The 22,776-nt window shown below is 34.3% G+C and overlaps 3 protein-coding genes and 1 non-coding gene across 6 annotated transcripts; all 4 read right to left on the reverse strand.

Moving 5' to 3' along the window:
• Positions 1-1,011: 1,011 nt before the first annotated feature.
• On the reverse strand, positions 1,012-4,754 carry LOC125217629 (AP-1 complex subunit sigma-2). 2 transcript variants are annotated; one of them, XM_048119151.1, is made up of 8 exons: positions 4,598-4,754; positions 3,854-3,940; positions 3,511-3,602; positions 3,278-3,386; positions 3,154-3,189; positions 1,559-1,645; positions 1,398-1,479; positions 1,012-1,226 (listed from the first exon to the last, which is right to left on the reverse strand). In XM_048119151.1, the coding sequence occupies exons 1-7, from the start codon at positions 4,598-4,600 to the stop codon at positions 1,408-1,410; spliced, it is 486 nt and encodes a 161-aa protein (XP_047975108.1). In that variant the 5' UTR covers positions 4,601-4,754; the 3' UTR covers positions 1,012-1,226; positions 1,398-1,407. The 2 variants fall into 2 exon arrangements, with proteins under 2 accessions (XP_047975108.1, XP_047975107.1); XM_048119150.1 differs by having other exon boundaries at positions 1,387-1,479.
• A 1,380-nt stretch (positions 4,755-6,134) lies between these two features.
• Positions 6,135-9,552, reverse strand: LOC125218586. Of its 2 annotated transcripts, XM_048120280.1 has the most exons (9): positions 9,237-9,548; positions 8,447-8,758; positions 8,210-8,321; positions 7,933-8,119; positions 7,692-7,791; positions 7,367-7,420; positions 7,180-7,266; positions 6,791-6,919; positions 6,135-6,666 (listed from the first exon to the last, which is right to left on the reverse strand). In XM_048120280.1, exons 1-9 carry the CDS (start codon positions 9,267-9,269, stop codon positions 6,355-6,357), a joined length of 1,326 nt encoding a protein of 441 aa, XP_047976237.1. In that variant the 5' UTR covers positions 9,270-9,548; the 3' UTR covers positions 6,135-6,354. The 2 variants fall into 2 exon arrangements, with proteins under 2 accessions (XP_047976237.1, XP_047976236.1); XM_048120279.1 differs by having other exon boundaries at positions 7,933-8,321; positions 9,237-9,552.
• Positions 9,553-11,445: 1,893 nt separating this feature from the next.
• Positions 11,446-11,548, reverse strand: LOC125185729. The gene has a single exon (XR_007170231.1). It is a non-coding gene; the product is annotated as a U6 spliceosomal RNA (small nuclear RNA).
• Positions 11,549-15,434: 3,886 nt separating this feature from the next.
• LOC125220433 lies at positions 15,435-16,019 on the reverse strand. The gene has a single exon (XM_048122602.1). It carries the CDS (start codon positions 16,017-16,019, stop codon positions 15,435-15,437), a length of 585 nt encoding a protein of 194 aa, XP_047978559.1.
• Positions 16,020-22,776: the final 6,757 nt, after the last annotated feature.

The raw sequence follows: 22,776 nt of genomic DNA on the forward strand, positions 1-22,776 counted from the left end.
GAAATTAAAAACAAAAAAACAAAAAATATATTTATCGCCGAATTATCGCCCACAGTGGTCGGCGATAATCCGGCGATTTTTCGCCGGTTGGCGATAAAACGGGAGGAAAAATCGCCGAATTATCGCCGACCTCTCCCATTGGTCGGCGATAACTCGGCGATAGACGGCGAAAAAACGCCGACTTTTAGCCGGCACCATTGGGAGTGCTCTTAGGTAAAGAAAGAATAAAGTTAAAAATGAAAAAGGTAAAGAGATAAAGAAGAATAAAGTAAGAGAGTGTAAAGTAAGTGAGAAGACATGCGTTTACTTTTGTTTAAAAAAATGAAATGACTCCATTATTATGGAACGTCCGAAAATGAAAAAATGACTTTACTATTATGAAATGGAAGGAGCACGTTGTTGGAGTCGAAAAATCATACGTAACAAAATGGTCGACAACTTAAATAATGTCATCTATGTTGCAAAACAAGTAGCACTAACTTTTTTTTCTTTTCTTTTTATTTTCTTTTATTGTCGATTGTCTATAGTCGTCAAGATACAGCACCGTGGCCAACTTTTGTTCGCCTCAGTGCAGGATATATAGTGTGATGCATGCCCCCAATCGCTTTCCCAAAGACGATGATGGGCTCCTAGCAGCAACATTGAACTTATGTCGGTCAGATTTCACCTGGTGGCCGAGGTTTGGGAATTAGAGTTTCCCCTAATTTATGTTTTCATTTAATAATAATTTGATTAGGCTTTTATATACAGAGGCTTTAATTTCATACATGCAGGCATCCTAAATATTTCTTCGTGGTATAACTGTAAACAATATTAAGACTAATGCTTTTTCATGCCAATTTTCAAAGCCCGGGCACAGACTTAAATTTGAACAACATCAACTTCAACTTTATTCAACAATTGGCATATTATTTAGAATATATTTTCTTCTCTCATTTTAATTAGATCGAAAATTTGAAGCTGCACAAAATAAGTTTGATGGTATAAAGTTTTTCTTCCACAGCCCACAGATAAATTGAAATTTTAACTACGTTTGTATCCAATTCCTTTGCCCAAACGAAATATATCTGGTTCCGATTGAATGCAAATCACTGCATTCATGTTATCTCAACATCGATACAAATATCATCTTGATCGTATTTTTCCCACAATTTGCAATGCTACCTGAGACTAAACGAAATCACAACAGCACCAGCAATTTCTATATCTCCAAACAAGTCTAGGTCCTGCCAAAAAATAAGAACACGACACGAAAATGAGTTGATAACCTTAAGCATTATAAGATGTGGGTATGAAAATCAAACAGAATGAGCAACTTCAGGTCACCACAGATCTTGACAAGATCAAAATAAATCTAATCTTATAGACTTGGTTTATAATACTAACAGTTTAGATACCAGCACATCCTTATTTTGTTGCTTGAGCAATCATATTGCTGATGGAACTAGCTTGCTCCTTGGCTGCCTCAACCAGAGAATCCTGTAAAACAATTGGTTGTTACTCAGAAGGCTACAGAGTTTAGAATGGCAATCTTTCATAAGATCTGAAGTCAACATACTTGTGCAGCTATTAAGCGTGCAACTGTCTTCTTACTCGACTCTTGAAGTTCACCAGCAATCAGGATTTCATCTAATATATAATACGCCTGTCATTGCATTAAACCTAGAGAGTTACAATGAGATAAAAAGGCCACAAAGTGGCTGCATTAAACACTTGTGAGTTATGTATTTATATATGTTGTTTACCATTAAAAAAGAGAAAAAATAGTTAAGAAGAATAACTATTACCATCAAACATAAAAGAGCAGTTTGTCGGATACGTGACTAATATGAGGCTTTAACTTAGGTCGTTTATAAAGAGAGTACACAACATAACACTAAGAAAAGGAAATGAAAAAAAAACAATCAATATTTTTAACTAGAAATAAACGAGAAATTACATTTAGGGGGCTTGAGTCCCACCGAGAGCACGGGGTAACTTCTCTCACCAAGTGATGAGGGTTGCAGTACTTTATGTGTAAGTTGTTTGCCTGACTTCTATGATAGTTGGCTTTATTTGATTCAATCCAATTATATGACTGAATCTCTAAATTAATTAGCATCTATAATTTCTCAAAAATAATACAGGGTGTACGAGGAATCAGATCCAAAACCCAAGCCCTGAGCGACTGACAAAGAAGAGCACTTTGAGTATTAGGCAAGGCAATAGCTAGGTCATATTCTGGAAGAATATACATAGAAGTGACACACCACTTTTTTACACTTGTAGTCCTGGAAGCCATAATAGACATTGAACTTTTTTTACAACAACTAGTGTCAATTGTCAAGACCAAAATGAGAACCGGAACATAAAGGGATACGTAAGGAGGCAAGACCATCAGTTAGTACCTTCCAGGATTACAAGGAATAACACTCTGGGTATATCAGAAAAGCAAAAGGTCACACGATCTAAGATGGACAGGATATATCTGGATTGAAATAACTCAAACCTTAGATCAAAGAGGAGTTTCTAGTTTATCCAAAAACAAGTGTAGACTAAATTAACATGTTTACACCACTGGTTCCAGGAGTCGCAAATTGATATGGTACATATGGTACTTGCACATTATGACTAACAATGGCCATATTCTTAGAACTTTTCATAGGCAACTAAGCACTGCTATCATCGAGATAGACAAACAAAACTCATTCTTTTGCTATGCCAAAGAATTCAAACTTTCTACATATTCCTAATAAAATTCAAATTTAGCTTGAAACATCCAAGTTAAAACCTATATTAAGAGTTTCTTAGATAAGCACTTATACTGTTCAAATAAAAGTTCCAACCCATGATCAAATACTGAGATGCAATTCCAAAAATATAGCAAAGGTTCTCATACTAACAACCCGTGAGACATTTATAAGTCCTAAAACATGTAGACCACAGAATCCTAGAAAAGCATCTGACACAATTGACATAAGAACAATTAGTAACAATAAAGTTGTCAGCATGAATCTATGTATGCATACCATTACTAAGTAAATAAACCATGCTTAGGAGAATAGATGTGGCCTTAACAACTCAAGGCACAGATAGAAGTCTCACTCTCAACAGATTTTGGACAGATAAATCTCTCCAAACATTTCAGAAACAGCTGAGACAACATAAACATACCTTATGGAAATTAAAGATCAAGTCCAGCTCACAGACCTAAAAATAAAACAAATAACGTGTTGAACATGATATCACAAGCTAATTAAAATCTTGAAGTAAATAGTTGCTTAAGTTTGAACCATACACTTCCAAAGTAGCGATCTAGTATCTCAACATAATGATGGATAATTTCGAGGACCTCCAATTCATTATCATCCTGGTCAATGCACATGCAGAAATAAAGGCTAGCATACCTGTCAAGTAAGTAGTAAGATGCAAATGATTAATTGTGCACATTATAAAAGGGCGGTGTATGAAACTATGAATTATATTAAACAATGTTGGAAAGGTTTAAACAGAATGCAAAATGCATACTACCTTTTGTAAACAACTTTGTATCCCCTCCATTCCACAAAGTTGCACAGCTTAGGGGCTCGGGTGAGAATCATACCACTAAGCTCCCGGATAACCTTTACGACGAAGAACCTCTCCGTTAGTTTAATTTGCAAAGATTGTCAATGAAAACATAGTTTGAATGAACTAGGAACAAGGTCCAAATTGAGTTGAGAAATAAACTCCTGTGTAGTTCCATGTTTTCAATTTCTACATTCGCAACATGAGTGAAGGGAAGACAGAACTTACTCCAAGCGTGACAAGGGTTAGTGATTAAGATGAACTTTTTCTTGATCATAAATCATTGTAAAGACATATACGGATATACCTTTGTCCTTTCCTTTTGAGAATACGGTGAGTACCATTTTGTCAACCTTACTTTCCCTTGTCTGCTAATGAGAAGAACAAAGTGAATCTGAAATAATGGAAAAGTACAAGAATAGTAGTACATCATTAATAGACAGTAATATGAAGCTCATAAAATAGAAAGCAGCAGGAGATAGTGGGATTTTATCAACTTATGGACTAGGTAAAAGAGACATGGTCAAGGCAATACTCTAGTTACATAGAAACCAGCTTACTATCTAAGAAGTGCAAAAAAACACAACACTCAATTTACCTAATTAGGTGCCTTTTCACACTGCACATATATTGTTCCCGTTATTGTACCTAAGTAGATCCTAGTTGATGAATTCTAGGGTTGCAAGGATCATGTCGATAGCTTGCTAATACGATTGTAAGCCCAAATTTTAATTCTTTTCTTTCTTTCACTAACTAGCTCACAAAATTCTTTTCCTACACCATCTCCTGCTCCACCCCTCAGCAGATGCAAAAATGAATCAAACAAACTGGCCATCCAAGATAACAGGTGCACGTCGGAACTTAAAATCGCGATTAAATCATGTAGTAATAGTTAGAGAAAGTGAGGGGAGATCTAATCAATTAATCAGATCATGAAAGTGAAGAGTGGCGGAAATTACCAATTGTTACGTCGACAAGCAAGGAATGAGAATGAACAAATGTTAAATGAGAAAATGGAGAATCGAAGAAAGGTGGGGAATGAGCAGGATACCATGGTGGCGGTGGCAGGTCGTCGGAGCTTGATCCAAATGTCTCCCTTGTTCAAAACCGTCGTCTTCTTTTTACAGATTTCGCCTGTTTTATGTTTGGTTGTAGTACAATATCTATTCGGAATTTGTTGTACGATATAATAGAAATTCTTTGTTTACATTGCCCAATAATTTTAGAATAATCTGCATCTAGTTTAATAAAATTGCGTTTTTCTCCCAAACTCTTTTAAAATATAAACATGCTACTAATTTTGGAATTTCCCGATTTTCCCCCAAAATTATTTTTTCTTCATGTTGAAGTTGATGTGTTTGTCCAAAGTTGATAATCGTACTTTAGTACAATAAGATAATTTAGTATCAATCCTAATAATAATACAACATGGTGTACACGACAGATAACATTTATCCAAAGTGACATGTATTCGTGAAGACGATTAAATCGATTGATCAAAAGAGAGCATTATTCTTTTAAAAGGTGAGAGGTTACACGAGAGTTTTCAATGTGCTCCAGGCATGCTAGGTCAATCATGCTCCGCTGGCATAATAATGTATGCTTGTATATAATGCATGAAATTTTAATCGAGGACAAAAGAAAACACATTTATCTCACAAGGAGAAAGAAGGATTCTAGTTCAGTAATTTCCAGCTACAGTCCAACTTAGGGCGCACCACCGCAATTTTGATATTATGTGCGCTTGAGGCTTCCATACACGAGGAACGAACTTACGGGCAACTCCAACACGATCTAATCAAAAAATTTGAGCATGCAACAATTGAAGTTTATTTCATTAAGTAATACTGCTACTAGGAGTTTAAACCATGTATTTTCTGGTGTTTAATCAATTATCATTTTCAGTATTCATTCAAGTAATTTTCTAATTTTGATTCATTTATTTTGATTATATAAATATATAAATTTAATTAAATATATAATGATGAAATTGATCATTTGAATTGTGGTGTAATGGGACTGGTTAATATTACATGACAACTAAAAATGGAATTGAGGCATAAATGTGATTGTTGTTATCATATCACCAATGTAGATGGTCTTAAGATCACCATACTAAGATCCAACAACAGGGCCACAAATAATGCGCGGCATTCAGTGCAAGGTCGTGAGTTTGTTATGAAAGATCGATTGTTACGGATCAGCCGTGGCCAACAAGGACATTGGGCTTTATGAAAGATCGATTGTTACGGACTGAAACCATTGCTCTCTCGTCTAATAATCTAGTCTTTTTAGATGAATTCTACCATTTAATCTATACCCCGAGATGTTGCATTAGCCTAGGGATACATATGTGAAACTCCAGTCAGCATGTTTCAAGTAGAAACTGCTAACTTTCTTTTCTCTATCGCTTATAGTCTATAGATATTATCATAATGTATCGAGTGACACTGAAAATTAATAGTAGTACAAGTTTTTTACAAATGTGCTTCAAAGTCAAAAAGTATATTGAATGCCAAAAATGAAATAAACTTAGGGTGATGAAACTAATACACACAGTACAAGTTGAGTTCATACAAGTCCATATATAACTGAAAGAAAAAGGGGTTTTTTATTTAACTTAAATACCTCTCAAACTCATAACACTCTCAGAATAAGGTACAAAAACCTCATAAGCAAAACATATTTATTTTTTCTATCAGTACGCCAATAAAATCTGCATCACTCTTAGACAATCTCTCTGTACAGAAAACCTTCAAAACTGCAAAACTATGCATCATAATTACCTTTAAAAAACTGATAAAATCATCACCATGCCGTTTCAGCTATTTCTTTATGGATCAAATACCGAAAAGACGAACTTTCCTCTAGCCAACACAAACACTTTTCCGGTCGACCCTTCAGGAATCTGTCAATCAATTTCTGTTGATATTCAGGTAGGCAGTCTCCTACAACTTTCAGAAGTGCAGCTGTGCTAAGTGACATATCCTTTGCATAATACTGCAAGATTTTTGGCAGGTATAGCCTTTTCTGCTTATGAACATAAGCTGTAGCTTGTATGAACTCTTCTTTGGCAGCATTCAGATCCTCAAATATACTCTTTGCATAGTATATGCGAATCTACAATCCAAATCATTCAAAAGTATTGAGAATAAGCAGGAATAAAGAATAGACTAATTTCAGTCTTTTGCAAAAAAAGGAAGAAGAACAAGCAAGCCAAAGAAACATCTAACAAATGCATTACCGCAGGGTCAGAGCGTGCTCCTGAGCTAAGTGCGAAATGAACAAGCGGTTCGGGATAGTCAATAGCATAAGCATGTTTTGAGACCCCGGTTTTGAATTTCCTCCTTGGAGAGAGAAGTGTCTGAAGCCACTGCAATTGTGCATGTCATGTTAAGTCAATAAGTTGCTAAATCAAGAAAACTATGGAGAAGAGAAGAGAAGAATCTGTATGGCATTCATTATCCATTGTTTGATGTTTAATTAGTGAGGATGATCCAGCAAACCATATAATATTTCCTTTAAGAATATAGAACACAGTGAACACTGAAGATCATTCATGTCTAAGTACTCGTTGGTGTATTACAATATGCACAAGCTCAAGAAATACTGAAAGAAGTAATAGATATTTACCGGAGCAGAATAGTGAGATTTTAACCCCAAAATGGAGCTTTGTATGTCATAAGCGGTAACGCAGAGCCCACCGACGTTATATGCAGCCTGGAACAAAGAATTTCACGTGGAAATATCATATACACAGATGATAAATCTAATGAAAGACTGAGCGATTAAAACTCCCTCATCAGTCATCAGCCATTACCTTTGTGATGAAAGTGCTTTTTGTGTAGTTTTGATTTTCATATGCTAAATGAGCCTGCAAAGGAAGTTGAAAATACATGAAGTCAATCTGAAATATGATGCATTTAGGCAATGAATAACCAGACTGCAGATTTTGCATCTCAGAAAGAAGTCAGCATTTTGTTTTGTACTTAAAGTAGTGGAGTAACGTTATCTGGTTATATGTGATAATTAGCAACAGATCTGGTTCTGGCCGCTCAAACATAGATACGAGCATAAGTTCAAACATATTGTAAGTGGAATGGTCATGATCAGAATACAAAGTTGGAGAAGCGTGAAAGACATACATGCATCGTCAATGCATTGTGAATATTAATCCAAAAGGCAAGCTTCTGTTCATGCCTCATCTTCTTCATGTCAAGATTCTCAAGACTTTTGACTAGAGACCTACATAAAGGAAAAGAAAATGTTCACACTGCAAAAGCATAATCATACTTGGCTCTTTTTATATTTAAGGTAAACATATCATTTAATCCTACTGGTTTTTCATAAATAGAGTTGAGATATGGCACATTTGTAAAAACAAACCTAAATTTCTGAAGCATTATAGCAGCATAACTGTAACTCTCGTCATCTAAGCATATCTTCAGGACTTCTACCATCGCAGCATAAGGGTCATTATCTTGTTTCAGACCTTCAATATTGTAATTCTCCGAAACTTCATCATGACATTGAGGACTCCAACTGCCAGATAAGTTTCTGGGAGAAAATGTGCCTGAGGAGCAGAATGATGAATTCGATGAAACTGAATAGCCTTTATGGCTTCGTGCGGAGTTGCCCACTTTGCAGTAGATGTCAGATATACATCTTAAAATGTCTTCGGATAGCTTATCTGGGAAAATGCAGGCATCGCCAACACAAAAATTCCCAAGATGGTCTACAAGGCTACGCCGTCTAAAATAAGCACTCTTCCTTTCCTGCAATGCACCAAACATATTCAATCAAAATATTAGATGAATTACTATGCGAAAGCAAATACACGTGAGTGCGTAGAAAGAAAGCCAACTGTATTCAATATGAAACAAGGTAATAAGTACATCACCCTTGCAAATGATGACTTTGGAGTAGTGAATGGAACGGTATCAGTTGGGCCAGTTAAAGCACTTGTTGGGGACGAACACCGTTGATGTTCACAATAGCCTTTGGACACTTCTGACATTGTTCTCCGGGATGATAGGTCAGATGTTACCAATGGTTGTATTCCAGTCATTTGTTGTATGTGGCTTCCATGGTGTCCCGGATTACTTGGGATAGTTTTCTGGAAAGAAGTACGATACATAGAAAGAAGATAGCGTTCCAAATGTACTATTTGAACCTCAAGTGTATTGATTTCTTTCACCAAATCTGATGAAGACTGCGGCAAACAGGGCCAAATAACTAAATTAGTTCATAAAAAGTAAAAAAAATACAGAGACGATAAACAGGGACGGGTTACAGAAGAAGCAGTAATTCCCTGATCAATAGAATAGTAGGTAGATAGATACCTTCCCTAAGAGAGTTAGAAATGAGCAACCTCTGATGAAATTATTTGTGAGATACTGATTATTTGATATAGTTGTGAATCAAATCATTGAGATTGGTCTGGAAATGAGGTATAAACAATAGCCATTTCCTTAACCACTACAATTACACAAGTTGCAGAAGTACGATTGAGGAAGATAAAATGCATTAAAACATGGAAAGATTTGCAGAAACAAAAATGCAAAGTGGGATTGAAATTCGAAGCAGTGGCATGGCATTGAATCTGATTACTACAAATTGGCATTTTCACACAAATGAAAGCATTAGATAGAGATGCATGTAAAAAAGAGGTAGGGAAAATGTAGACTGACGGGATTGAGATGGCGGGAAGGCGTGGGCGACATGATCCCTAGGCGGAGGAGGAGTCGATTAGGATTTGCAAGGAGAATCCCAATAAATGAATAAGGAAGCACCGACAGTGGGAGCAGAATCACAAGGTGGGACAGGGCATGGATGGAAAGATGGCGTGGCGAAAATAGTCTGTATGTGGGAGGAGCAAACAAAATAGGAGGTGACCCACAACGCCACAGATCGCAGACATGATAAATAGCTTCACATTCAGTGGGTAGAGACTAGACAGACATTAAACCGCTCAAATTGGTAATTATGCTGCCCGGAGGTTTCATCGTGGAACCTCATCATCATCTTCTTCTTTCATTATTTCTTTACTTACTTTTTTTTTTATATTGCCCTCAAAATTCCTTAAACTTTATTACTCATTTTATACCACCTGCATCATGTTTTGTTAGTACATGTGACATGTTATATTTAATTTTTTTTTAAATAAATATGCTAAAATTTTATGGATGAGTTTAGAAGTCAAAATTCTCATATTCGAACCTACTAACTCATTTCAATTTATATTTATAATTATTGACTTGTATGTTAGAAATTCACGTGAAAAACTATTAAAGATGAAATAAATCTATGTTGGGCAAGAAGAAGGTTGTAAAATTGATTTATTGTGTCGGTTTCTGATCTTCTACTTCAATTATATGGAAAATTTACATGCGGAGAAGATACTAAATTTCTTCTTCTATTTTTTTGACCTTATGGTAGCATCATAAAAATAAGTGGAAATATTAAAGAATAAACAGATATTTATTATTTATTCCATAGGCGCGCACGCACGCACACACATAATAATTAGCTCCATGGGAAGGGATATGGAAATAACCAGCGGGGTCCACATTTTTATATATATACTATGGGAATGGGAGTATGGGGACTCCAATCTTTTATCTAATTTGACTCCTATTTTTTTTTCTTATGTTTATATTGAAAATTGTTTTTAGGATACACTAAAATCTTGTGGTTGTATTGATGGATGGGAAACGAATTATTTGGTGGCACGAGATATTTATTCATTATATCAAAGTGTTCCCTACATGAAACATGCATTGTCCACACCGATAAAATCGGTTCACGCCCCCTCAAACACATATAAATTTCAAGTTTTAACTATTGCAAATTTATTCAATGAATTTGTAATGACTGATTGGATATATGTTCATATTTTAGGATATAAGTAACACAATATCATTGTAATGACTGATTGGATATATGTTTATATTTTAGGATACAAGGAACACAATATCAATGTATAATAATTACTCTAAATTGGAAGAGAATAACGATATATAGTACTTAAGCAATAGTTATGGATCCAACACACGAAGGTGAATTTACTAAAGATGTATAGGTCCTCTACTATTAACCCTAAGATCTCGTTTGGAGGATGAAACGATTGTCTCTAAAGATGAAACGATATACCAATATAAATATCACGAAAGTTACATAATGCTAACTATTGTCTCTAAAGATGAAACTATTTTCCTCCTATCGAGTAGAAGTACCTTAAGCTCGTAGGCACCAACGAACTTGACTTGAAGGCGAGAATCTAGCAATGCAATGTCCTCAATTGCAAACTAGTATACTAGAGGACTAAAGAGAAAGAAAAGAGAATTGTTTTGTGATATTTTTGGTGTATTCTCCTCTCCCAAACTCCACTTATTTATGGCAAGAAGAAAGCATTTGAAGAATCTACAATCAAGATATCTCTTAATGGAGTTGGAGATTACATCAAGATGAAATGCCATAAATCTTTAAAATGAAAAGCTAAAAAAGCCTTTCACTTATTCCCCACGTTTTCAACATTCTATTCAAAAAAATTGTTAAACTCAACTACACTTGCAAAACCGATTGTAATTGATCACAGCAAATCCACCCCCTTCTATTGTAATTGATCACAGCAAATCCACGCCTTTCTTCCTTGTCATTAGCGAGAATAATGGCGAATTTTCTTGATAAGCAGTCTTAAACTCTTAATTATACTGGTTTAAATTTCATGGAGTATTTTTTTTATAATATGGTCTCTAATTAAAATCATAAATTTTGGCCAAATTTTGATATTTTATACGAACATAAAAATTGGTCTTAAACATCACAAACTTTAAATTTTGTTTGTTATTTTTCACGGCAGGTCAATCACCATATCATACTAACTTACGTGCGCTTTTTTATCCTATTTGGCATTTCTCGATTTATCTGTGTCATCCTTGCGCAAAGGCCATGCTAATCTTCTCTGTATCATTCCAATTTTATCGGATGTCCCCGAAGGGACTTCTTATCCTATTTGGCAATATTAAATCATCGTGCTCTTATACTTAGTTGTTTATCGGTTTATCCTACTTGCCACGAACGTAAAAAGTGGTTTGACATATCATAAACATTTCGCAGTTGTCCACGTAGAATAAGTTTTTTGTCAAAGATATATTATTTGGGTTAGGTTGGGGGAGTATCAAACAAATTGTAAAATTTGTGATATTTTAGACCAATTTAAAAATTTATAAAAAATACCAAAATTTAGAAACTTTCTAAATTTCTAAATTTAGACTAATTTTTATACACCTTCCAAAAATAATCTAATTTCTAGATATAGAAAGTTTCTCTCGTACTTTTCGTATTTTTTCTCCTATTTCTTATTTTACCCACCTATCACCCTCTCTAACTTTTTCCACTTTTTCTCCTTCTCTTTTTTCTATTTACTTTACTAATTTCTCATTAAAACACGTTCTGCCCATAAATGGAACTATGTTTTTACGTGCAGATGAAATATAAATTCAGAGGCCAGATTTCGGTCCCGGGTTGGCTGGTTCTCCGGTGCAAAACTAAAAGCAATAATAAAGATAGTCAACAGAAAAAGTCTCTTTCATAAAACTCATTTGATTCCCTTGAAATAATTTAAGACTCATAATTTAAATACAGTTCAACAGTTGCTAGAAACAGACTATTTGGTTGGTTACAAACATTAACTGATATTGACTGAGACCTACAATTATAACTTCATTCTAGTATAACTAATTCACCTAAAAAAAACTGTTGGATCGAAACTAAAACAACTTCTTTATACATCACTCACATGAATCTGAGCCCTAAATATTCTGATGCATGAAATTAAATTAAGCGTGACAATTTCTTGAAAAGGGGGGTAAACGGTTGGTTAAACTAACTAACTAAAAAACACTTTTCATCATCATCTATTACAATTATACCAACTTATAATTTTAATTCCCATAGTTTTGGTTAGTTGAGTTTGGAATTTGGATTACTGCCAACCTCTGTCATACAATGTCGCATCTTAATTGGTCTAATTTTATGCAGATAGATACATACAAATATTCAAGATAGGTTAGTCCATTTTTCTTCTACTTTGGACGAGAATAACCTTCATTCATGTAGAAAGGACATTGGCGTTTAGCGTTTAAATCTAGTTTGGTATATAATACAACCCTATGGATGAGTATATACCGTATATTAGTCGTTTCTCCATCATTGACTAGAATTTGGAAAAGATAAATGTGTATCCATGCATGATGCATCAAAATTTAAAGCATAAGACTCGATCCCGATCGTGTCTTGAATTTCATACTCCTATATATATATATAGAGAGAGAGTTGTGATCAATGTCGAACCAATTTTAAAGACCGAACTAGAGACCAAATCTGGGCCATTAGATCTAGTTTTTTGATGAGATGTGCTGCTGTGAAAATTTTTTCGGCTTCATTACAAACCCATTTTACTTCATTATATAGGTTTATTACTTCATTTTGTACTTCAAATGCTTCTACACATACTTCATTCCAATAATTTATTACATTATTCCATGTGTTTATTAAACCATATTAGCGCCATGGCGTTGGTGATAGGTATTGTAGAGAGAAAGAACGGCACCCGACGGCGAAACCACATTTACGTACTGGAATGAAGTAAAAACCTACTAGAATGAAGTAATATATTCTGGAACGAAGTTAAATCTTCGTAACATGTTAGTATGACTTATTTACCTTCAGATGAATTAAAATAGGCTCGTGATGAAGGCGAAAATAATTTATAAATTTTTGTATCTTATCCATAAAAAACTTGATCTAAAAGCCCTAATTTGGTAGGGTTCGGTGGTTCGGTCTTTAAGAGTGGATTTGTGGATAATAGGACTCTGTCTTTGTAAGTATTCAGGTTAAGGAAGCGGATGTGTTTGATGTGATATAATTGAAATTTGTGGATGCTGTTATGTTTAGTGCACTCGATCGATCCCTTATTAAATTTTGGACAATATTGATTTACAAGTCTTGATCTCATTATGCAACGAAGCCAATCTCAAATGCTCTCAGATCGATTTAATGTTATGTCCTAAACTCAAATAATTTGTCATTTCTTGGACATCTCCCTTTGAACTACCCACAATACACTTATTACTTATACACATATTACCTTGAATTTGTGTTGGTAAAGATGAATGAAACCTAATTTGTGGTTGTTTTAAACAGACTCCCTTAAAATATTATAGACTACAACATCAAATGAGTAGCCAACTTGCTTTGATGCCCCATTAGTCTCTTGCAAAATGATTGATTAGTTGGTATTGCCCAATATTTTCTCAGCTGGTTTTTAAACTCTAATTTCTACTTTTGTCTCCCACTAATATAATAACATAGTAGTAGTATTTGTTTATATAAGTACATACTTATTATAATAATGCGGCCAATTATATGTGGAAATCGATATTCAAATGCTTTAGTAGTACACGTATTGAAAAATCGTAGCATGTAGTATCAAATTTTAATAATGCTACGTTTCCAGATATATGACCAAGTTTTAATTAAAATGGAGACTACACGGTCAATTGACTTGGATAACAACGTCAGCCCCCACGTAATTGGATCTCCATCTTTTTTTTAACCTGTCACTATATGGGTGTTACGACAGAAGTGGAAAATTTGCATTCCAACTCTGTAAATTTTACAGGAGCAAAATTACAAAACTAACGATAAAAAGTAGCACAACATTATTTTGCAATCAAGCTATTTAAGGGGAGTATAACTTAGTAAAACCGGCTGGGGAATTTTATTACTAATAAATTGTTTCACAAAATTAAATGAAAATAATTAATTTTCAGTTTCACACGAGTCAACATGTCAAATTGAAAGAGGAGCGTGCGACCTGTCTTGACCGTTCTCTCCCTACGATAACATTCTTGATATGGAATAGTAGTTTAGTCTATTGCACAAGTGTTTGATTCGCAACTTATATTCCATGATTAAATTTGTATTATGTTTGATTCATAAGATTTATCTCACTTCATCTTAGATTATATTGTGCTACTATTTTATCTAGTATACCAAACAGCAATGTATATAGATTAAAAATTATATATATTCGCGTTCAATTAAAGTTATAATTATTTAGGAAATGTGACACAATGTATTCGCCGTAAAATAGGTAAGTTTGAAGCATACTCCACATCCAATTTTAGATTTTTTGACTTACATTAAGCTATTTATATTGTGCAATCTCAGTTGCAATGTGAATATTAGAATTTTACGTGGAAGAAACTAATCCTCTTTTTACTGGAAACTATTGATAATTTTAAATGTCCGCATAGTATGTTACATAAAATCAGTTTTTTTTTTTTTTTAAATTTATGTAGAATAGATACTCTCTCCGTCTTCCATTGGGAGTCACACTTTGACTAGACAGGGTTTTAAGAAATGTAAAGAAAAGTTAGTTTGAAAAAATTAGTGGAATGTGTGAGTAAAAATGAAGTGTGGCTCTTAATTAGGGATGGACCAAAATAGAAAAGTGTGACTCTTAATAGGGGACGAAGGAAGGAACACAGAGGAATAAGAGAACGGCACAATGTATTGACAATGATCATTTGTTTATATGATAATGCTATGAACATGAGCGCGCGTATTATTTAATACACAGACACGGTGAGACTACAAACGTATCAATACATGTTGATTTTGTTCCTAAACTGCTAATCAATATGCATTTTCAACCTCTGTTTTCTTCTTCAACTCCAATTCCCCCAATAAAAAACCTAATAAAAACTCTCTAGATTCCTGGAATTTCCATTTCCAAATGAGGATCGACATGGACTCAAAATTATTTACAGCTGAGTGGAAGAATGAAATCCACAACCTCCACAAATGGTATGCAAAGTCAATCAATTGAGGAGCACGGAGCCTTCGTTAATCGTACTGAGCCTTAATCTGAAGGATCGAACTGCCAATTTCGCTCGTCGCTTCTGCATCTTCCTCACGGAGCCGGATCTCGGAACGCCGCCCAACGAAGACTTCCTTCCGCTTTTAACTTGAACGTACGAATTTTCGTTGATTTTAATCTGATGAATCGACTGCGGATCTTCCTCCGCCGCCAAAACCGGCGAGATCCGAGACTTGCGGCCCCGCCGCGGGTTGAAATCGTTGAACGCAACGCTCGCCTTGACGGCCAGCGCCGCCATGTCGGAGGCGGCGAGGCGGCTCTGGAGCCTCGACGCCGGCATCACGAAGTAGATCTGGTCCGGCTCCAGCGCCTCCGCCGCGTCGAGTCGCGGGACGTAATCGTCGAAGTAGAGGCGGTCGGAGTTGCAGAGGAAGACGGAGTCCGGCGACGACGTCTCGAACTGGATCACCTGCGAGACCGTGACCGGGAGCGGATACCGGCGCAGTTCTCCGGAAACAGAGATCACCGTGGCGCACGGCTTCTGATTGGTAGAGTTATCGGAGTCCGACGATATACAACCTCCCATTGTTGTTGATAAAATGAGAGAAATATAATGTGTCGAGGTGAGTGTGAAATTAATGAATTGTAGAGAGATAAGATGATGAGAGAGAGAGAGGAGTGAATGTGGAAATGGGGAAATGAGGCGGTGGAGGGGCGGTTATATAGTTGGATTGGGTATGCACGTGATGTAAGCGGTGAGTCAGCTGCAGAGAAATAAGCTTGCGTCTCAAGCATGTGCTCTGCCACATTTTTGTAACCAAGTTCGGCCACTTGCGCTATCGCTATTAATTCCAGCTTCACTAACATTTCCTAATTATCAATGCCCTTTTATACGTCTCTGCCTTTTCCGATTTATCATTCCACTTCTACCTTTTTCGATTTGTCACACTATAGTAGTATTAAATAGAACTAGAATAAAGTAGAAGTATGCAAACGGTAGAGTGAATAAAGTAGAAGAAAGTGTGTTGTATTTTATCAAAATAGTGATACAGAATAAGTTGGACGTACTAAAAAGAAATGTATAGATTTATGGCTTGATAATTTCGATTTCACTTTTGTAAAAATCGTAGTTTCATTTGGTGAGATATTACAATCAGTATATGAATAATAGTAGTATTAGATAGATTTAGGCATGGACTTGTCAATTGATGAACTAGTTGGATAAAAAAAATTAGGAAAATAATTTTTTGATATTATAGCATTACCATAATAGTAGTAGTAGGATTGAAGTAGTATTTTACTCTATATTCTATTTTTAGTTAAATTTATACTATTTTTTAAGTATACCTATTACTTATACATAATTATATTAATTAAATCTAGGTTTTCCCAATATCTTGGATAAGGATGACGTGATTATGGAAAAAATATATAATTCATTACATTTTATTATTTCGTTTGAGCACATTTTTTTAAAATTTATGCAAATGCAAATAATTCATAAATTTCTTCTCATTGAAAAAATACCAGACGGATCTCACTCGAATTGTAAGAAGACTCGTGTCTATGTTTTTTCGTTCATGAAAAGTTATAATACTTCGGACTTTCAATTTGATAAAAATTGATAGTTTTATTTTATTGCAGATTACTTTAATTAATTAGTCTTGTATTTCAAATATTTGATATATATTCTTGATATTATTTGACAGTAATATGAGACTATTTCAATCTGAAATCTCATGCTGATGCATATAAAAAATTGATAACATGCATTTGACGTAATATAAGAAAAAGTATTAATAAATGAATTCCATTTAAAATAGAAAAGTCGGAAACTTTGGCGTGAGAAATAAATACTCCTTGGTTATATAAATGGATACTCTGGTACAAGACTAGTACTATGATTTGAATATAGGGAACGAAGAATATGATCAATGTCAACTAATTTCTAGCGATTGAAACCTTTGTTTTAGTTCATTTAATTTTGAACATTGTTAGATAGTAATACGGAATTCATTTTTAGTTCGTTTTATACGATTTTCATTTTGTGATTGTTAAAGTTTTTTTTTAGAAAAAATGAATTAAAATGATTTTGAAATGAACTTTATGTTAGCTGTTATTAATGAACTCTCTGTTGGTTGGACAGTTTGACACTAGAAAGTAGTTCAACATATACATTAGGGAATGATATGAATGTTGTGATAGTAATTATGAATTAACGATATGAACGTTGTGATATAATTTTGAATTTCTTTATCATCCAAATAAGCAATAAGAATTTTAAAATCGAGTACCAATAATTCATTTTATATTGAGTTTGTTGTGTATGATTTCTTTATGTCGTCAAAATATAAATGTTGTGCATGCATTGGTTCGAATCAAAACAATATGTTTCCTGGCAACATCAACATGATACATGAACATATACCATCAATGACTAGTTGGTATGGTATGTCTCCTCTCTTTTCTACATTCAATCAAACTTGCAACATGTATTATTGTAGGTATTCTAGTTGCATACATTAATTTTATGATAATGCCGAGAGAAATATATAATATTAAAAGGTGTAGTCACTAAAAAACAAAATAGGAGGTTTCACGACATGCCAGCGGGTGATTAGCAGTTTTAAATATTAAAAGTGACAGAAATATAATTGCCAAATTAAGCTAATGATCGATTAGTTTGATGTCTTGAGACTTGAGAGAGTTATAAATTTGGGCGGTGAACATATGATTAAGTAAATGCAGAATTAATACATTGTCCAAACAACAACCTACAATATATATATATGTGTTGATATTTGCATTAGGAAATGTAGATGTCTAATTCTACCCGACCTTAATTAATTTGTTTAAGCATCCTATAGTTAAATAATAAACCATTCGTGGTTTAATATCTTAATTTCCGATTTTGGTGGGGCTGCAGAGGTTTCAACGTTATATTCATTACTTAAAATGATTTGGAGAATTAATTATTCTGGCAATTTGAGGTGGACCCTAACTTTCAATATTATTACTAGATGCGCCCAGATATATAATTATGGATACTAAATCCTAATTTAGATTAGTTTGTGGACGTTGTTGTGAAATCTTCAAGATGGAAATACGAAATTCTAGTATTCGCAGAAAACATACTCCTGTGTAGAAATAATCGGTCGATTCACAAGAAAATAATTACGGTCTAAACTATAATAACTAATATCGACAAAATTTTGACTAAAGTTCGCAGCAGAACTTGGGAAAATATTCTTGAGAAAGGATAATGGATGAATTACTCCTAACTTGTTATAGGTGGTTGTTCTCATGCTTCCTAATTATTCCTGATTAAGTTTCCGTGTGTTCTAGGAATTGTTGGAGTATGTATACGTACTAAGTATAATTTATTTTTCGCGGTTAATAAGTGTTTAGTAGTAGTATATTGTAAACACTAATTTTTTTATTATGAGAATAATAATGTGTTTACTTCAATTGGTAATTGCCGTTTATATAATTAAAATTCCAAAAAATAAGATTAGTCTAGGTCTTCCGTATTGTTAACTAAGTACGGAATAGTTGGTGTTTTGGAGATCACTCTGTAGTGCAAACTCAAGGTTCATGTAAAGTTGCATGCAACATAAATTCAAACTCAATGCTAAGGTTGTTGCTGAATCACTAACTGGACCATAAAAGGACATGAAGAGACGTGACACTTGGACCATAGAAAGATGTGACAGCTTAAGGAATGATGAAGAATAGTATTAGAAATTAGCCACTCACCCCTTAAAAGGCCTCATAAGGGGGAGGGTTATCCACACTTATATAAATTAGATTGGATCATCACCAAGTCGATGTGGGATAGAATTTAGAGAATTTAACCACCCCCTCACGTGTGGGCCGGAAAGGACATCGGTCTTCCATCACGTGGGTAGGCAATGCTAGAGAACCATCATCGATGTGGGCCGGAAAGGACATCGGTCTTCCACTCGTGAGGTAGATAAGAGATAAAGAGAAAATCATCATCGACTTGGGCCGCTCTGATACCATATTAGAAATTGGTCACTCACCTCTTAAAAGGCCTCATAATGGGGAGGGTTATCCATACTTATATAGATTAGATTGGATCATCACCAAGTTGACGTGGGACAGTATTTAGAGAATTTAACAAATAGTTGTTCCTGATTCTGTTTTGATTAGGTTGTTAAAGCAAGAGATCAGGTGATAGTACATGGATCAAGAAGAAATTCTAGATGCCTCTGATCAATGTCAATGAACAGTAACATGTGAAACTTATCTTTTAGCTTTCTTCATAGTGAGTTTTAGAATTTGTTTTCATAGTATCAGATAGCAGAGCAAGATCTTTTTTATCCCATCTCTTCTAATCTCTCTTCTAATAAGTTTTTGTTTCTTTACCAAAATGGCAAAATCAATCGATTCAAATGCCAATTTTATTTCGCTCTTTGCGTTGCCTATCTTCTCGCAGTTGGCTTCCATTTCAGTCAAACTCACCAAGATATTAAGTTTATTGTGTTACGAAAAATCCACACCTTTTTGATAAATCAAAGTAGTAATTAACAACATATGCCCAATATTATGTACAAAGAATGAGAAATCAACTAATCACCAAATCTTTGTTTTTCAGTAGATAGTAATAAAGACTTGTCAAGTTTTAAGATAAAAATAACTATCAGACTGACGCCGCAACCTTTCACGATAGGTGTTTAAAGTCTATAATGATTGTGAAACCATTTTACTTCTGCAATAAACTGACCGAGTCACCTATTGTGATGTTATGTTCCAATACTCAGTTTACAATTTAATACTCCCTCCGTCCCACAAAAGATGTCACACTTTCCTTTTTAGTTTGTCCCACAAAAGATATCACATTTCTCTTTTTAGAAAAAGTTCTCTCTCACATGAATATAAAAATTATATTTTCTCTCTCCATTTAACACACAAAACAAAACCTCCTAAAATCTCGTGTCGTCCCACAAGTGTGACATCTTTTGTGGGACGGAGGGAGTAGTACTATAAGTTAAAATGGTCATTTCTCATTAAAGTAAAGCACACAATGTGATAAAAGAATTATTATCCTTATTAATGGGTAATTGAGATTTTACAATACACAAATCATTTATTAATCTTAGAAAGTGTTTTTCATTATACATAATCTAACACAGTAGGAATAGACATATAATTTAGCTTTTAAACCGGTTCAGGATCCACCGTTTAAACTAAAAGCCTCACATGCCTCAAGTTCTTAGGTTCTAATCTATGCTATGCTCCTAAATCCGAATAAAAAAGACATCAGATAAGTAGGCAGTTGCTGCAGTAAGTAAGAATGACCCCTATTAACACCAATAAAGATAAATACACTGAAATAAAATGAAACTAATTAACAGGTGGAAACTCAAATAATTCAATCAAACGAAAAAATATTTAATTTCTTATGGTCATACAAATACTCAATTCCTTTCCACCCCTACAATAAATGTCACAAGTCATAATTTAGGTAATACTTAGTATCAAACCTAGTAAATTTAGTAATACTCCTACTACAACAAAGGAGTGGGTGGTTCTAGGGATTTAGTGAGGAAAACTGTACAAATTTGACCTAATTAAATTCATTTATTTCCTACATTATCCTTTGTATTGACCTAATCAAATCTTTTAAATCCCTTTATGGGAATAAAAAGAATATTTAGCTCTCTTTTTTCCATTCTCACGACAGATCGCTTCCTTCTAACCTAAATCATCAAATATGTTGATTTCCTATATATACTCCACGTGGGGAAAAAAACTGAACATCCAATTTTCGCTCTCTTTTATCCCTCCCTCACGCACATCGGCTCTTTGTTCTTGTGCACTATTCTTGAAAGGTAAAAAACACTTATGTTACTGCCGTAAATCAATATACTCTTGTTATTGAACTATATTTTGTAAATAATATTAACAAGAAGATTATGCACACACTTCATACTCATCAAATCTTTCTAAAAATCTTTAAATTGTTGGTTTTTTTCACTATATGTGTGATCGTCATGTTCGTTGGTTACTAGGCAACATGGCTGATTTTCAAGGTATTTGGAATCGACGTAATTGGACTGATAGAGAGGAAGAGGTTCTACTGACGACCTTGAAAGAGCTCGTTGTTCAGGGTTGGAAATCTGATAATGGTGATTTTGCGCCGGATACCTTGTTAGACTGGAAGAAGCGCTGCATCGCGAGTTTCCGACAACCGATCTAAAGGTTTATCCCAATTTCATATCTAAGGTGTCTGCTTGGAAAAAGAGTTATTACACTCTCGAATATATACTTAAGCAGAGCGGGGTTGCTTTTAATTTGAATGGAGACCACAAAATCGACTTTGATGACCAACAGTGGGCGAAAATTGTGGAGGTATGCTTGTGTCTAATGATCTAATTTGTAGTACACATATTACGTCTTTGTTGGATGGAAGAAGTAAAATAAATTTGGCCAATTGTTTATTCACTGTGACTAGGACGTGGCTTATTTTATTTCTTTTCTTTTGAGAAAAAAGTGATTCTATCATTCTCAAATCTTCTATACTTCTTTACTTTTGTTTCATTACTGATAAAAACTCTTCTTAATTATTGTAAAGGTATGATAAGTGATGCGAGATTTTCTTACTTTTTTATTACAGAAAGATGGATATGCAAGGTTCATGCGTGCCCAATCATGGCCTTACTTAGGAAATGTGGTTTGAACCAATATATATTTTGTGTTTGCTTATTTTTCCTTGTCATTTGTTCATTCTTCTTTCTATCATTTTCTTTCAATAAAATCCAACAGTTGTACTTGATTATCTAGTGTTTTTATGCTAGCTATGTTGGATTGAAGTTAATTGATAATATTATGTATTAGCTCTTGAAAATAATAAGTATCTCTTTTAGAGAAGATAATTTATTAAGTTTTTATTATGTATAAAGACGGATAAAATCTTCATCATGCCTCTTAGTGACAATGTCTGATCATTATCCGGTTAGATGCAAGGTGTTTGCTTTAAGCATCAGAATTAACACTTGTGGTGAGTGAATATGACCTATTGATCATGTTGGTTATATTAAAAACTTGTCTTGGTTGAGTATGTTCTGTGATCTTTTAAAGTATTTCTTTGATGACTCGTCAATTGGTGTAGAATATGACCCAAGCTTTGACAATCTAGGCTGTTAGTAGCAAGCTTTGGATTTAACACTTGTATTTATGTTTCATAAAGTTTGATTGTGGTTTATAAGTAGCAAGATGTGCAGAAGTGTATGTATCTCTTTTTTTGTAATATTGCAAAAATGTATTTCTATAAGGTTGTGCAAGAGTTCCTACCTCCCTTTTTGTTTCATTTTTAGCAC

Source organism: Salvia hispanica, chromosome 4 (genome assembly GCF_023119035.1).
Source record: "Salvia hispanica cultivar TCC Black 2014 chromosome 4, UniMelb_Shisp_WGS_1.0, whole genome shotgun sequence".
Taxonomy (NCBI): Eukaryota; Viridiplantae; Streptophyta; class Magnoliopsida; order Lamiales; family Lamiaceae; genus Salvia; species Salvia hispanica.